Genomic DNA, 13,945 nt, shown 5'->3' on the forward strand with positions numbered 1-13,945 from the left:
CCCACACCCCTCAGGTAACAGAACCTAGGTACCCTCTCTGCCCTGGGCCAGGGCTGTGGCGCATTTTGTGACCAGTGATCTTATTATGAGATCGCCTCCTGTTCCAGCTGTCGTCTGAAGCAGCACCTACTCGTGATCAAGAACTGAAAGTCTTACATCCACTTAATCTAATTTAGATGGAGCCAAAGCGTTCAAATGCAGGAACAGAATGGCACATTTCTTGGCTTCCAGGACAGCCTGATAGAAGGTGTGTCACCTCTGTGAGCAAAGACAGTTGAATGATACTCTCATATCTCACAGACCCTCTCACCCCCTCACCCCCATCCTAATTCACATAATGAAATCAAAATTGTACATTTCAGGGGACCAGCACTGTTACCTCAGATGGACGGGAATGGTCCACCTCTGCCCACAAAACTGACCTGGAGCTTTGTGTCATGATTTACAAAAGGAAGAGATGAGAGGTTGGAGAGATAGCTCAGTCAGTAAAGTACTTGCCTTGCAAGCATGAGGACTCGAGTGTGATGCTCAAAGCCCAGCTAAAGAAGCTGGGGGTGGTGGCAGTGCTCGTAATCCCAGCATGGGAGGTGGAGGCAAGCGTTGATCCTACTTGGCAAGCTCCAGGCCACTAAGAGACCGTATCTCTTATGCACCTGAGAAACAGCACCCATATGCATGTGTACGTACACACACACACACATACACACACCAGATAACCATGAAACCAGGCTCCTTTTCCTCATCTGATCCCCTTTAACCCTTTTTTTTTGCCAAGGTAGGCACCAGAAGACAGAGGGGACAGACTTCTCCGAGGCTCTGTGGAAGAGTGGGGTCAATGCCCTGTCCTCCGCCCTCCTCCACTCCTTTGCCCATCCCACCCTCTCCACCCGCTGTCTCCTGGGCCTGCAGACTGCGTGCAAGCACAGCACCCCAGCACGTGGCTCTACCACCCAGCTCTACCCCGTGCCACCGCTTGCTCAGGGTGTTTGACGCACACCTACAGTTCAATGTTCCAAACCTTTTGGAATAGATGAATTTAGATCTTTTGGGGCTGGCAGCCCTGGGTAGTTTGGCAGAGCAAATACCATAACTGGTTTCTTACGTAACCCCACAGTTGGCAGCGAGGCACAGTGCATCGAAATTAAGCAACACTCCCTCATCCGAGAAGACGTGGTTCGCCTTTTCTTGTGGAGGGATAAAGGCGCTGTTTGTTCCCGCTGCACAGATTCTTCATAATTATTGTCTGATTTTAATAATGCTTTGAAGTGAGGTTTTTCACTGTAGCCGTGGGAGAGTTCTGCTGAGCTCTGGGAGCTTAAGGGCTGGCTCTGTGCGCCTCACCTAAAGAAAGCCTAGATCCTTTGAAAGCCTTCAGGTGATTGGGGAGAGTGGGAAGGACTGCAGACCCAGCCTGCAGAGAAATCTGGGTGGTACTTAGGAGTTGAGACCCTCTGGGTACATTGGAGTTGGCAGGACCAGCAACCTTGTTGGGTTTAGCCTGAATTCTTTCCATTTCTTCCTTTTCTGATTAAAAAAAAAAAAAAGCCTGTGAGTCATGAAGCCAGACTTCTCCCTCAATGTCAGAGGTCAGATTCTCTGCAGTGTGTTTTGTCTTTGTTTGTGTGCCTTGGGGATCAGACCCAGGGCAGACACTGTACCACTGACCGACATCCCCAGCCGGCTGACAAATTGCACCCCTGCTTGAATTCAGTGAGCCTTTAGGAACCGGTCCAAGTATTACCTATACCTGGCCCTCCAGCTGCAGTAATAAAGTTTTCAAATGAAAAGCCTGGGATTGCTGTAGGCATCCTTCCCACCACCCTACTGTGGAGCACAAGTGGGAATTAGGGCACTTATCCAATAAGTTCAATTGAGGAGAAAAGAAAAACCATTACATTTCAAAATGAACCCTACTTTTTTCCTTTAAAAACGGAGTTCACTGACCAAGACAGATTTCCAAATGTCTTCTCTAATGCCCAGGATGAAACATCCGTTGAGGTTTTCAGGAAAGAACAGAGCTAAGCAACTCCCAAGACTTGCGTTTCCAGGTCTCTCAAAGCCTTGAGACTTCCCTGGAGGCTAATTGCTGTTTACTGCTGTAGCCTTTCGTCCCCTCTTCTGTAACATTTTCCATCTTAAGCGGGCCGACCCATTCAGCCCAGAAGCATGTTGTCTGAGTGGCTGAATGGAATTACTACCAGTGGAAACTATGCCGCAAGAGGGGCGGGTTAAGGCAGCTGCACTGCGAACCTAGCTGCCTTTTCCACCCGAGCAGAGGCAATTAGCATAGAGAAAATGACTAAGGTGTTGACGTCACCTCTTTCCAGTAGAAACTTACACTTTGTCCCTGTCCGCCTGCAAGCACGCAAGCCTTGACTCAGGAATTTGCTGTCCAAACAGGATGCTCTGGAAGCCTTGCCTTTTTTTCCCCAGGGGGCCGGCCCTCCGAGCTTTATAAGCCCGGGCTGGACGAAAGACCTGTGGTCTCTCTCCTGCGCAGAAACTCCCTGGCTTGGAGCTTGACCGCCTGGGTTGCTAGCGCCCGCCCTGTGAGAAAGCAGAATGCATTTTAGGAACTTTAACTACAATTTTAGCTCCCTGATTGCCTGTGTGGCAAATGGTGATATCTTCAACGAAAGTGAAACCAGGGTAAGGCTTTTAACAAACGATGATTTCTGAGGAATGTTTCAAAGCCTGGCACTAATTGGAATGCTCAGGGGTAGGTGACTCTCTTGTGGGGTTTTCAAGGAAACCCAAAGTTATTGAGAGCCTTGAAAATCAGAAGCTGTTGACTAAAGAGTTAGCTGAGAAGGGGTTTTGGAACCCCTGGCTCAGTCTTTGAAAGCTTCCAGGTTCCTGTGGCCCACCGACTGTGGGCACTGTGTGTCTGCCTTCTGTGCTGTCTGGAGGGAGCTGCTGCTCGTTTTTCAGCTGGAATCATTTGACTTCCTCTGGGGAAATAAATGCCATAAATGCATTGTGTGTTTGTGGTCATGGCAGGGGTTTGCTCTAGCTTCCAGAGTCTTCTGGCTAGAAGAAAAAGCAAGTATAGCAGATAGTTAAGACTGGGTAGCTCCGTGTGGGGTAAGTGTGTTTCTTGGATAGCAGTCTCATGGAGGTAATTAATTAGCTATTTTAATCACTGCTTTTCTTTCATTTGGTAAAATTTTTAGTAAGGGCTTTCATCAGTGACCAGTCATCGAGTTGATCTTTGAGGAATAATCGTATGAACAAGTATTGAGTATGTTCTCTTGAGGGGGGGGGTGCTTGTGTTTCATGCTTTGTATTTAAGCTATATTGGGACATGCAGAGGCTTTTTTAAAATTAGATTTCACTAATTGTGTATAACACTTTTGAGAGGCTGGGACGGTAGTTTTTGAATGCATTCTATTCCTAAACATACTACAGAGTCAGTAAACTTAATATTAACCTAAGTAAAATCATTCATTTATTTCTTAATTAAGTAGAGATGCTATGAAACAATTATAATAACTAGATATCTCTTATTAGAACAAATAATGCCACTTCATAAGCACATGCTATTGTAGTAATCTGGATTTAGCAATAATGTGCGTTCCCTGGTGCTCTCTCTGCTCCTGAGCCCTGCCTGACTTGTATTCTAAAAATATTCACCAAAGTCATCTCTCCCAAATTCTGAATCAGAACTTCAGAACTCCACAGTAACAGCCTACTGATGAGGTCATGTGAAAATCCAGCTTTACCAAGACATCCTTATCTCAGAAACTGGCCCATGCCTCAGAGAGATAGGGGGAAATAGTACCTGGACTGGTCAAATCTGAGGTCAGACATCAGTTCTGCCATCCTCCATTTGTGCCTCTCTGCAGAGCTCGTGGGAAAGTCACAAGAATGCTCATAAACTGAAGAAAAGGCAGGGAATGTACAGAGAGCAAGGCAGGGAGACATTCCTGCTCTCCAGCCACCTGCCTCATAGAGAAGATGCTGGATCCTTTCCACACCCCACCTGGAGGAGGCACAGAGCTACTAAGCTTTCCCAGCCTTCCAGCAGTAAATATTCCCAAGATGGCTCTTTCCCAGAATTCTCTGCTCCCCATTATATTTCCTTAGCATCTCCAGGATACTAACAGTGCCAACAGTGAACAGTGCTTCCTCTCTGCCTCAGCTGCCCTCCTGTGCAGAGAGGGGGGAACACCGCCCAGGACCCAGGCTCTCTGCCAGCCTTCTCACCACCCCTACCTTCCTGAGCCCCCACAGCCCGTCCTGAGTGTTTAGCCTGGAGTTGTGAAGTGTGAAACCTCCTTCAAAAATCTCCTGATATTTGAAAGCCCCTGAGACCTTCCTGAAGTCCTGAGGAGGTGCAGGGGCCTCCCTTCCCACAAAGCCCCAGCAGGGAGGGGGGAGGGTGGGGCTCCTGGGTCTTTCCCAGCAGGCTGATGAGCTTTTGCCCGAAGCCAAGTTTGTAATCCCAGAATTTGGGCTTTTCATCCTCAGTGCTTGAGGTGGTGTTTCATGATTCCCATAGGCTCCTAAAACACCAGAGCAAGGCACCTGCAGAAGTGGGTCATTTACACCACATTACATTTTAAACCAGCATTCCTTTAGAGAGTTAAAAAGTAACAGATGGAGATAAAAACTGTACTAGAGTGGGAATTTCATAAAACTACTTCCTTTAAGAAACAAGACTTTCTTTTAGTTCATTGTTCGTCCATTTGAAAAGAGGTTCTTTTTTTTTTTTTTTTTCTAATTTGCTTCAAGGCTTTGGGCCCTTAAAAAAATATTTGAGGAACACGATGTCCACCCTGTGCTAAGCAGCAGAATGGAGTTGGCCAGACTACAGAAGGTCATAGGAGTAGCAGGCCCAGGGTGATGAGTGACCTGCTTGTGCCTCTTTGGAAAACGTGTATCCCCTTGAGAAAGAATTGATCACTGCTCTGCTGATTGAGCGAATTCAGTATAATAAGCCATGTCTTATCTTCGTAGACGATTGCCCAACTTAGGCCTGAAAGGGGCAGTGTCTTAGGCCAGGGTGTCAGTGGTAGAGCACGTGCTTAGCATCTGCAAGGTCCCAGGTTCAGCACCAAGATAAACTACAGTAGCACGCTCTCCTTTGAAGGACAAGCTTTTGTAACAAGGAAGGTCCCCATGATCCTTCTCACTTCCTCTGCAAGCAGGTGACAAGATTCTCTAGTTGAGGGTCACAGGTGGGTGAATTTTAACCCCTTTTTTGTTATTTTTCAGACCAAGTTTGAAACCCTCTTCAGGACGTACGACAAGGACATCACCTTTCAGTATTTTAAGAGCTTCAAACGTGTTCAGATCAACTTCAGCAACCCCTTATCTGCAGCAGACGCCAGACTGCAGCTGCATAAGACTGAGTTTCTGGGCAAGGAAATGAAGTTATATTTTGCTCAGGTGAGTTCATTCATTGCGATGCACGTTCCTCCCTTCTCCATTTTAAAGCAGATTATGTGCTGATTACACTATGCACTGGAAACCCCAAGAGTTCATCTCAAGAAAGGCAAAATGCATACTCTGCATCCAGCGGGTCCCACCTGTTTTCAGAGGGCATCAGGTGATTGTGAAGACAACTTCAGAGACAGCCCTTGACCCTCTTGGCTGAGTAATGGTGAGGGAAAGCTTGGACTCCCTGTGCCCTCAGGGTCTTCATCTAGTTTCTCAAGAATTAGGCTGATGACTATTCCGGAGTGGTCCCCCACCCATGCAGGCGTTCCTGGGCTCTCCACAGCACCCTTACTTTATGAAGATGCAAAACCCGGTAAAAACCTGCAGATGATCATCACAGGACTGTCAGGCCCAAGAGCAGAAAGACCCAGACACTGAGATGGTTGTCAGATGCTTGAGACCCTCTGCTTAGTTGAGGTGCAGCTCCAGAATACACCAGATGCAGAAAGTGCTTTGATCTTTGTCCTGTCAACCCCTAGTCACAGGTGGCCGACCTTCAAGGCCGCTCCCAAATTCCAGTTGACATTGTAATGGGGACTGGCAGATTGCCAGGGAAAGAGAAGCAAGCTTCTAGAATGCCACTGCCCAGATAAAGTTAGCCCTTATCCAGCTCTGAGCCTCCTCCCACACCCCGCAAGATAGGGTGGGATCCTGTCTAGAAGCTTCCTGATCATGGGAAGAAGCTCTTCTGACTCTATCAGAGAGATGGGTCGCCTTTTCCTCCTCAAGTGAGCTCCCTGGGCTTTTCAGGCACAATTTAAGCATGTGAATGCGAGCAGACACCCTCCACCCCTGTGCTTCTGGGAGCAGCAGCCAAGGCTTTGATCTCAGCCTCTGGGCTTCCTCTCTGAGTGAACTCCTAGGTCAGGTTTTGTGGTGGTAATGACTTGGGATCTCCATGACCTTTTCTGATTCTAAAAATAGTGCCTGTTCATTGAAAGTTTGGAAAAGAAATATTAAAGCACACAGACCGAAACTAATAAGTTAGCATCTGAGGTAAGGGCTTTCTGGACAGCCCCCAAGTCACTAAGACAGTGTTTAAGATCAAACCAGGATCACAGGTTATGTTATTTCTTCTTACTATTTTTTAAATCTCTGGGGAAGTGGAGATTCGGATCCTTACTTGGCCTTGGCGGGAGCTCCAGAAGCAGGGAGGGGAGTGTAGGGCTGCCGATAGGTGGGACCTAGCACCCTGCTCCTGCTTCACCACCTGAAACAGCTCATTGCAGAGGTGTTGCTTAGCCCCTGGGCCTTCCCTGTCCTTGTGGCATGAGGGGGCTACAAGAAATTGATTCTGAGACCCTTTCAGACCTCAACAACTGGCTTCATTTTTCCCATTTATTTTAAAGTCATCTCTTTTCATTCACTGCCAGTCTGAGGCAAGCACAGTCTCTGGGTAGTGTGACCCACAGCCCTGGTGGGGATTTCTCCCCACATGGACACTGTTGTGTTTGAATGTCAAAGGCCCCTTATGGGAGGGTGTTTGAGCACTTGGTCCCCAGCTGGTGGCACTGTTTGGGAAGGTTGTGGAACTGTTAGGAGGTGGAGCCCAGCTGAAGGAAATGGATCACTAAGGGGTGTATTGAGGGCTATAGCCCAGCCCCACTTCTGGTCAAAGCACCATGTGACAGGTAGCCACATGACCCTGTAGTGGCAGTGAACGCTGCCAAGCCTTCCCCACCATGACAGACTATGCTCTCTCACACTGTGTTCCACAGTAAGTCCTTCCTCCCATAAGTGGTTTCTGTCAGGTGTTTTAGTTCTGTCACAGCAACTAGAAAACTTTAACACAAGCACCAAAACCAGTTTCAGTCCTCCCCTCACTGTCTTATGGACTGCTCTACGATCCTTCTGGGAATCACACCTCGGCATAGGTCTGTCCTCAGACATTTACCTTCCAGAAGTTCCATGACCTGCTGTGACCTTGACACAGTTGCCTCACAGCACAGTGATGAGTTGATTTCTCTCCTTAGACTTTGCACATAGGAAGCTCACACCTGGCGCCACCCAATCCAGACAAGCAGTTCCTCATCTCTCCCCCCGCCTCTCCACCAGTTGGTTGGAAACAAGTGGAAGATGCTACTCCAGTCATAAATTATGATCTTTTATATGCTATCTCCAAGCTGGGGCCAGGTAAGCAGTGCCCTCAAGTGGGCAAGGGGCTGGGAGGCATGGGGAAATTGTCCGAGGACAGGATGCTCCCCTATCTGGGGTCTGAGGGATCTCTGTGGCACTCTTACATCTCACATGACCCCATGCAATGTGTCTTGTGAACTCTGCATTCTTCCACATCACCACCACAGGGACTAGGAATACATATTCCTCTTTGAAGGACTGCAGAAAAACAGGTAGCAGCTTGTGGATTTTGTACAGAGGCCCCTCCCATAGATGTCCCCTGAATCCATCCCGTCACCTACCAGGCACACGTGCATGGCTCACTCCCAAGCTCCAGGTCCTGCTGCTCCAGGTGGGATGAGCAGCTGGACTTTGAAAAAGGAAAACACACCTTCCTTTAGAAATGTCATGGTCTGGCTCTTACCTGGACTTTTTAATGGGCGAGAGAGAACCACAGGTCATGGTGAGAGAGAACCACAGGTCATGGTGAAGGTAGAGCCTCAAGTAGAACGTACCCCGTTTAACTGTGGGCAGGAGATAAATCATCACCTAGTAAAAAGCACTTCCTACAGTGCTAGGTATGTAGTTTTGGGAAACAGTAAAATGTTGGTGGCTCATATCCTGTCTACTAGGGTTTGGAAGAGGGGCAGGCAGAGGAAGGTCTGGGGTGTAGAGGTGTGGGCAGCCCTCCTGCCCTGTTAAGTAACAAGCTGAATAAACACTGAGATTTCTCCTTGACCAGCAAACTGATGATCCTTTGGGCAAGAGCTTTATTTTCAGGGGCCATCAGCAGTTTCACATTGAAAGGATTACATTTCTGAAAACACAGCCCTAACGGAAATGCCTCCCATGGTACAAAGCGAGAATTGCGTTACTTAGTGTTAATGGTGGTATGAAGGTCAAGATGGAAAATGGCCTGTGTGAGGAAGAGGGCAGCCCCCCCAGCAGCTCCTGGTGGGCACCATCAGCAAGACTGAGGGTTTGGAGTCTTCTGGTGTACGAGACATAAAGGCAGATGGTATCTGAGTCTGCTACAAGGAGCCAAACTGTTCCAGAGGCAAGAAGAGCGAGTGTTCCACCTCTGAGGACCTTGGCAGGGAGCAAGGGCTGATGCAGCGCTTTAGGAAGTCTGCGCTGGATACAGATGGAGCCATGTGTCAGAGTGGGCACCCAGGGCCAGGGATGAATTCACACCCCAGAGTCAGTCACACCTTTACTCAGCGCTATAGAGAAAGCTTTTACAACAGTGATGCAGTCAAATCAATTTGCTCTTCATTTATCCATCAGTGAAATTTCTTTTCTTTTCTTTTCTTTTTTAATTTTGGCCTTGCTTTTCAGGACTGCAAAGATTTTATAAATGTAGCCCTGAGTCCTGAGCCTTCTGGATTTGGGCCAGTGGTTGATGCCTAAGTAGAGAAGCCTTCGCTGCCAACTTTCCTGGTCACCTGTGTGACCTCTCCAACCTCAGCACTCTGGGAGAGCTGAGGGCCCTCCACCTTTTCAGATGCAGTTACAGCAACATTCTGGCCTCTGGGTAGGGGTGGGGGTGACATGTCCTCCGTATTGAGAGGAGGGTCCTAGGAGGCTAGAGGCCGAGCCCTGCCTAACTGCCCTTTCTACCTGATCTCAGCCACTTTAATAATGGGGATGGAACTCGAGGCCCACATATGCTGGCAGCAGTCCTCGTCTGAGCTGCATCTCTAGCACCCTCCATTTTTAAACATAAATCTAGGTGACATTTGTCAGGTGTGTGTGTTGTGAGCCAGGGACTGGTACTCTGCAGGCATTCACTCATGCAGTTGACTCCACTGACCTTTTGTTGTCCCCGTCCCACATAAATGAGGCTTGGTGGTACATGCTGTGATCCCAGCACTCAGAAGGTAGAGGCAAGATGACCAGAAGTTCAAGGTCAACTTCAGCTATGTAGTGCGTTTGAGTCTGGTTTGGACTATATAAGACCCTGCCTCAATAAAAGAAGAGAAAAAGATGCCAAGGTTAGACTGCCAGAAAGATCAAAGGAGAGCCAGATTCAAAGCAGCTACCCTTGTGGGTCCACACAGGGCCTCCACAGACCTTCTAATCCCTTGGGGCTCAGGAGCCCCAAGTAGGAGCCTTGCAAGGGAGATGAGAGACATTTGCTTCCAAAAGTGTTTTGTCTATTTTTTCCCCAAACTGATGTTCCACGTACCACCCTTGGGGAAGTGCTGTTGGGAGTCCCCTGGATGGTCGGTGAGGACAGGGGGAAGGTTAGCTAAAAATACACATTCCTGCTGCATGCCCTCTTCCTGCCCTGAGCACCACACTGAGAGCAGTTCTGTAGTGGAAATGTACCTCTTTCTGATGAGCCATCTGTAAGGGAGGCACACGTGCAAACTGGCCATGTCGCGGTCCCTCAGAAGGTAGGCAGGAAATGGCCAAACCAACCCTGATGTCACGCCACATATGCCTGCCTACGGTTCCCAGGACTGCCCCGGTTAACATGCAATCATTGTCTTCCCCTAGGAGAAAAGTACGAGTTGCATGCAGCTACTGACACCACTCCCAGTGTGGTGGTCCATGTGTGTGAGAGTGATCAAGAGGAGGAGGAGGAGGAGGAAATGGAAAGAATGAAGAGACCCAAGCCAAAAATTATCCAGACGAGGAGGCCAGAGTACACACCCATCCACCTCAGCTGAACTGGCTCATGGACTGAGAAGTATTCCGAATCCTACTCACGGGAGGAATCTTTTACTGTGCAGGTGGCCAGTCATAGCTTTGGAGGTGGCAGCTATGACCGCTGTGGCAGAAATTCCAGTTCATGTTGCTAAGAAGAGAATCAAGGCTTGTCTCCTTGTCTAATGCTGCACCTCAGCCCATGTCTGGCACCTGGGAATGTCTTGGGCCATTCACTGAGTCTGTGGTAATCACACAAGGACATTTGGGGACATCTTGAGAAAACCAATAAAGATAGTGTCTTGTCCTTGTTCTTTTCTGCTAGGTTCTGTTTTTGCCAAGGACAGATTGATCAGTGGGCCTGGGGACACCACCTTTCTGTTTCCAACCAGTGTACAGGGTACAGCTCCCACTGGTGTCCAGTTCTACAAACCGCTAGTGTCCAGTTCAGAAAGGTCGTGGAAACAACCACAGGCCGTGTGGAAACTGTGTTTCGTTTCTTCCCTCATGTTCTAATGTCCGTGCATGTATATCCCTGATTTTCAAGACTAACCTTTGTTTGTGTATGAAGTTATACCATTGTTGCTGAACATCTTTTGGGAAGCTAGGAACGCATTGATAAACTGTACCTCCTTTCCAGATCCCCAACTCTCTTTGCAACAGCACCCACACGTGGAGCTGCACCTGGATAATTCACGAGGCACCCTGTCCGGTGAACCATGTAACTTGTGCTTTTTTTGCAAGAGAAGTTGATCTCAAATTCCTATGTAGAGTTTAGCTTCTGTGACTGAGAGACTAGCGATTGAACTGCCAGCTCTTAGTAGGTGGGAAATTTTAGTGTAGGTGTTCAGGTTCAGACATCGATTTCCATTGTTTCGTTCATGTGATGGTTGGTACATGGATCACAGCCAAAACCCTTTATGGGAACTGTTGGTTGAGTCAGTTGGTTTTTTTCACCCCACTGAAACATCAAGATAAACTTTGTAAATAAAACTGACAGTATATATCCATACTTGTTGTACACCTGGGTGAAAAAATAGGGCAGAGGGAAGACTAGTGTAAGACATATTAACCTACCTGTGACTTGTAAGTTGTAGAAAGTGCTGTTCACATGTTTAACAGAATTGAATTCAGAGCATGTAAACTAAGTAGTAGCCGAGTGTTGATATGAGAAGGATGCAGTGCCTTTCCCCATTAATTCCTGATGGAATTGTTAAACTAGGTGAACATTTGGATTTTTTTTCTAGTTGTAATGTGTGTGTCTGGTAAATAGGTATTCTATTTTGGCCTTACAATACCATAACAAAGGTTGTCACTTTAAAATGATCTATTGACAAGTAACAGTGCATGCTTTGGGAATTTGGAAGATGGCTTTCCTGCATTAAATTCTTTGATTGTTCACAATAAGAAATTGAATGTTCTCCAAACCCTGTTTACAGTGCTCAGTAGGTGGAAGCTGGGAAGGGAGAGACCATTGCATAGCTGTTGAAGTGTTTCTTGTTCAATGCTTTTAAACCGGAGAGGCTAACCTCAAAAATATTTTTTTTAACTGCATTCTCTAATAAATCAGCACAAAATGCTCTTTATGGAGAAGTTTGTCATTTTATTTCTAGGGTTAGTCACAGGAAGACGCATTCATTTGTCAACCTGAACTTGGAAATTCCTGCTTCTGCATTATGGTTCACAGACTGCCCAGCATGCCAAAGGACAGAACAGACAAAACCAAAGTCGAAATTCTCAAAATTCCATTGTGCAAGTGGACATCGTAATGATAGCCCTACTCAGGAGCTCTTCTACCGAGCTCTCATTCATTCATTCATTCATTCATTCATATGTGGTGTTACGGATTAAATCTAAGGCCTCATGCATGCCCACTCCTACCACTGAACTATATCCCTGGCCTCCAATAATGCTTTTGATGGTTCATTTGAGAAGTTCTCTACTAAAAAGAATGTCCACAGAAAATAAAAAGTTAAACTATTTTTTAAAAACATTTAGTTTTAAACACACACACACACACACACACACACACACACACACACACATATATATTACATGCTTGGAGGTCAGAGGACAACCTGTGGGAGTCATTTCTCTCCTTCTGCCACATAGGTCCCAGGGATAGAATTCAGGTCATAGGCCTCAGTGGCAAGCATCTTTGTCCCCTGAGCCATCTTAATGATAAGGGCCAGTGTGGTTCAGGAGATCTCTAAGTCTGAGACTCTAGGTCACCTTTTCCAATGGAACTCTCACTTCAAGTGGTTGCAAAGCTCCTGGCCAACCCACAAAAGCTTCAATAACTTGGTGTTTATTTACTGACATCTGGAAAATGACATTAATCTTGATCAAGACTGACAATATTTTTCCATGGAAATTTGCATGCTATTTTTTTTAAAGTCATATATATATTCAAGACTTAAACATGTTGGGAAATCCACATTTTAATCCAGTTGGTCAAAGTTAGTTATTTAACAGATTCACTAACTGGAGATAGGAGGAACATCTTCCAAATAGCAGTATTGGGTGGGGTTTCCCTTTGTTATACTGAGTGACTGTGAGCTCATTGGCTAGCACTGAACAGTATGCTGGCCCCAGGCTACTTTGTAAATAACCTAGAAGAGAGCAGAGTAACTGACTCTTTCAGCGGTCCCTGCATAACTGGTAAGAAAAGTTGGTGGCCCCACTGCCAATGAAGCTGACAGTCCCTAGAATGGAAATCCCAGGACATCAAACACCCGTGTGGAAGGTCTCTCTTGTGTGTTTGTGTGGCTATCTCAGCTAAAATTTTGAAACCAGTAGTACACAAAGTTACGATCAGGCTGCTGGATTCGAAGGACCCCAAATTAAAACAAGCCCAAGACTCACACATTTCTTTGTCTGAGAGGGGCCCATCAAATCAGAATGGCAGAAGCAAAATGTATGAGATCCTAAAGAACATATGCTTTGCCATTGGCTGAATGTAGCTCTTAAATAGGTGTGTGCTGCGCTTTTTGTTGCTGTAACACATACTGGAAACAATTCAGAGGAGATTTATTTTGGCCCATGGTTTCAGGGTTCAGTCCATACATGCAGAATGACTTCTGTTTTAGAGGCTGTGATGAGGCAGACCATCATGGTAGAAGGGCATGGTGAAGCAAAGTTGCTTATCTGATGGCAGCCAGGAAGCAGAGAGACACAAAGTAAGGGCCTAGGGCACAGGTGTAAGTATTACCTTTAGAGGGATACCCCCCCACAATGATCTACTCCCTCCAGCTAGTCTACACCTCCTAAAGTTTTCACCACCTCCCAAAAGAGTGTCACCAGCCAAGGACCTAACTTCAACATAAGCCTGTGGAAAACATTTAATATTCAAACCATAGCAATTTCTTATCTTACTGATCCTGTGGTAACTTGGAACCATCCCAGGAAAGCCCCTTGAAATGAAGGCAAAACCCACATGAAGAGCAGCATACGATGAAGGGAATGTGGTAGCCATACCGCTATTGAGGAGGGTTATACACAGTGATTTACAGTCAGCAAGCACTTAAGAGAATATATTTCCAGAATGTACTGTGAATTAGTGCCCATAGGAGATGTGAGCTTCAGACAGCTTTAATTTTAGATGACGTGTACACAAGTCACTATGAGATAAATAGAATTATCAAATATTAAATTGCAGAGGATTAAATGCACCATGTGGACATGTTATGACCAAAAATGAGTGAGCCTCTAGGGTATGCCCTACCTCACCATGTGG

The 13,945-nt window shown here is 46.7% G+C and overlaps 1 protein-coding gene across 2 annotated transcripts in view; it reads left to right on the forward strand.

The window, feature by feature from the left end:
- The window catches only part of Rcan1 (regulator of calcineurin 1), a 90,676-nt gene extending 78,881 nt beyond the window's left edge, over positions 1-11,795 (forward strand). Inside the window, exons 1-4 of one of the 2 annotated variants that reach the window (XM_008835928.3) lie at positions 2,470-2,649; positions 5,218-5,391; positions 7,416-7,575; positions 10,060-11,795. In XM_008835928.3, coding sequence (XP_008834150.1) covers positions 2,563-2,649; positions 5,218-5,391; positions 7,416-7,575; positions 10,060-10,232 — 594 coding nt within the window. In that variant the 5' untranslated portion in view covers positions 2,470-2,562 and the 3' untranslated portion in view covers positions 10,233-11,795. Of the gene's footprint in view, positions 1-2,469; positions 2,650-5,217; positions 5,392-7,415; positions 7,576-10,059 lie in introns of those variants that run through there. The other variant, XM_008835927.3, reaches the window with a different exon arrangement.
- Positions 11,796-13,945: the final 2,150 nt, after the last annotated feature.

The sequence above is a fragment of the Nannospalax galili genome, unplaced genomic scaffold (assembly GCF_000622305.1).
Source record: "Nannospalax galili isolate Female #2095 unplaced genomic scaffold, S.galili_v1.0 scaffold136, whole genome shotgun sequence".
NCBI lineage: Eukaryota > Metazoa > Chordata > Mammalia > Rodentia > Spalacidae > Nannospalax > Nannospalax galili.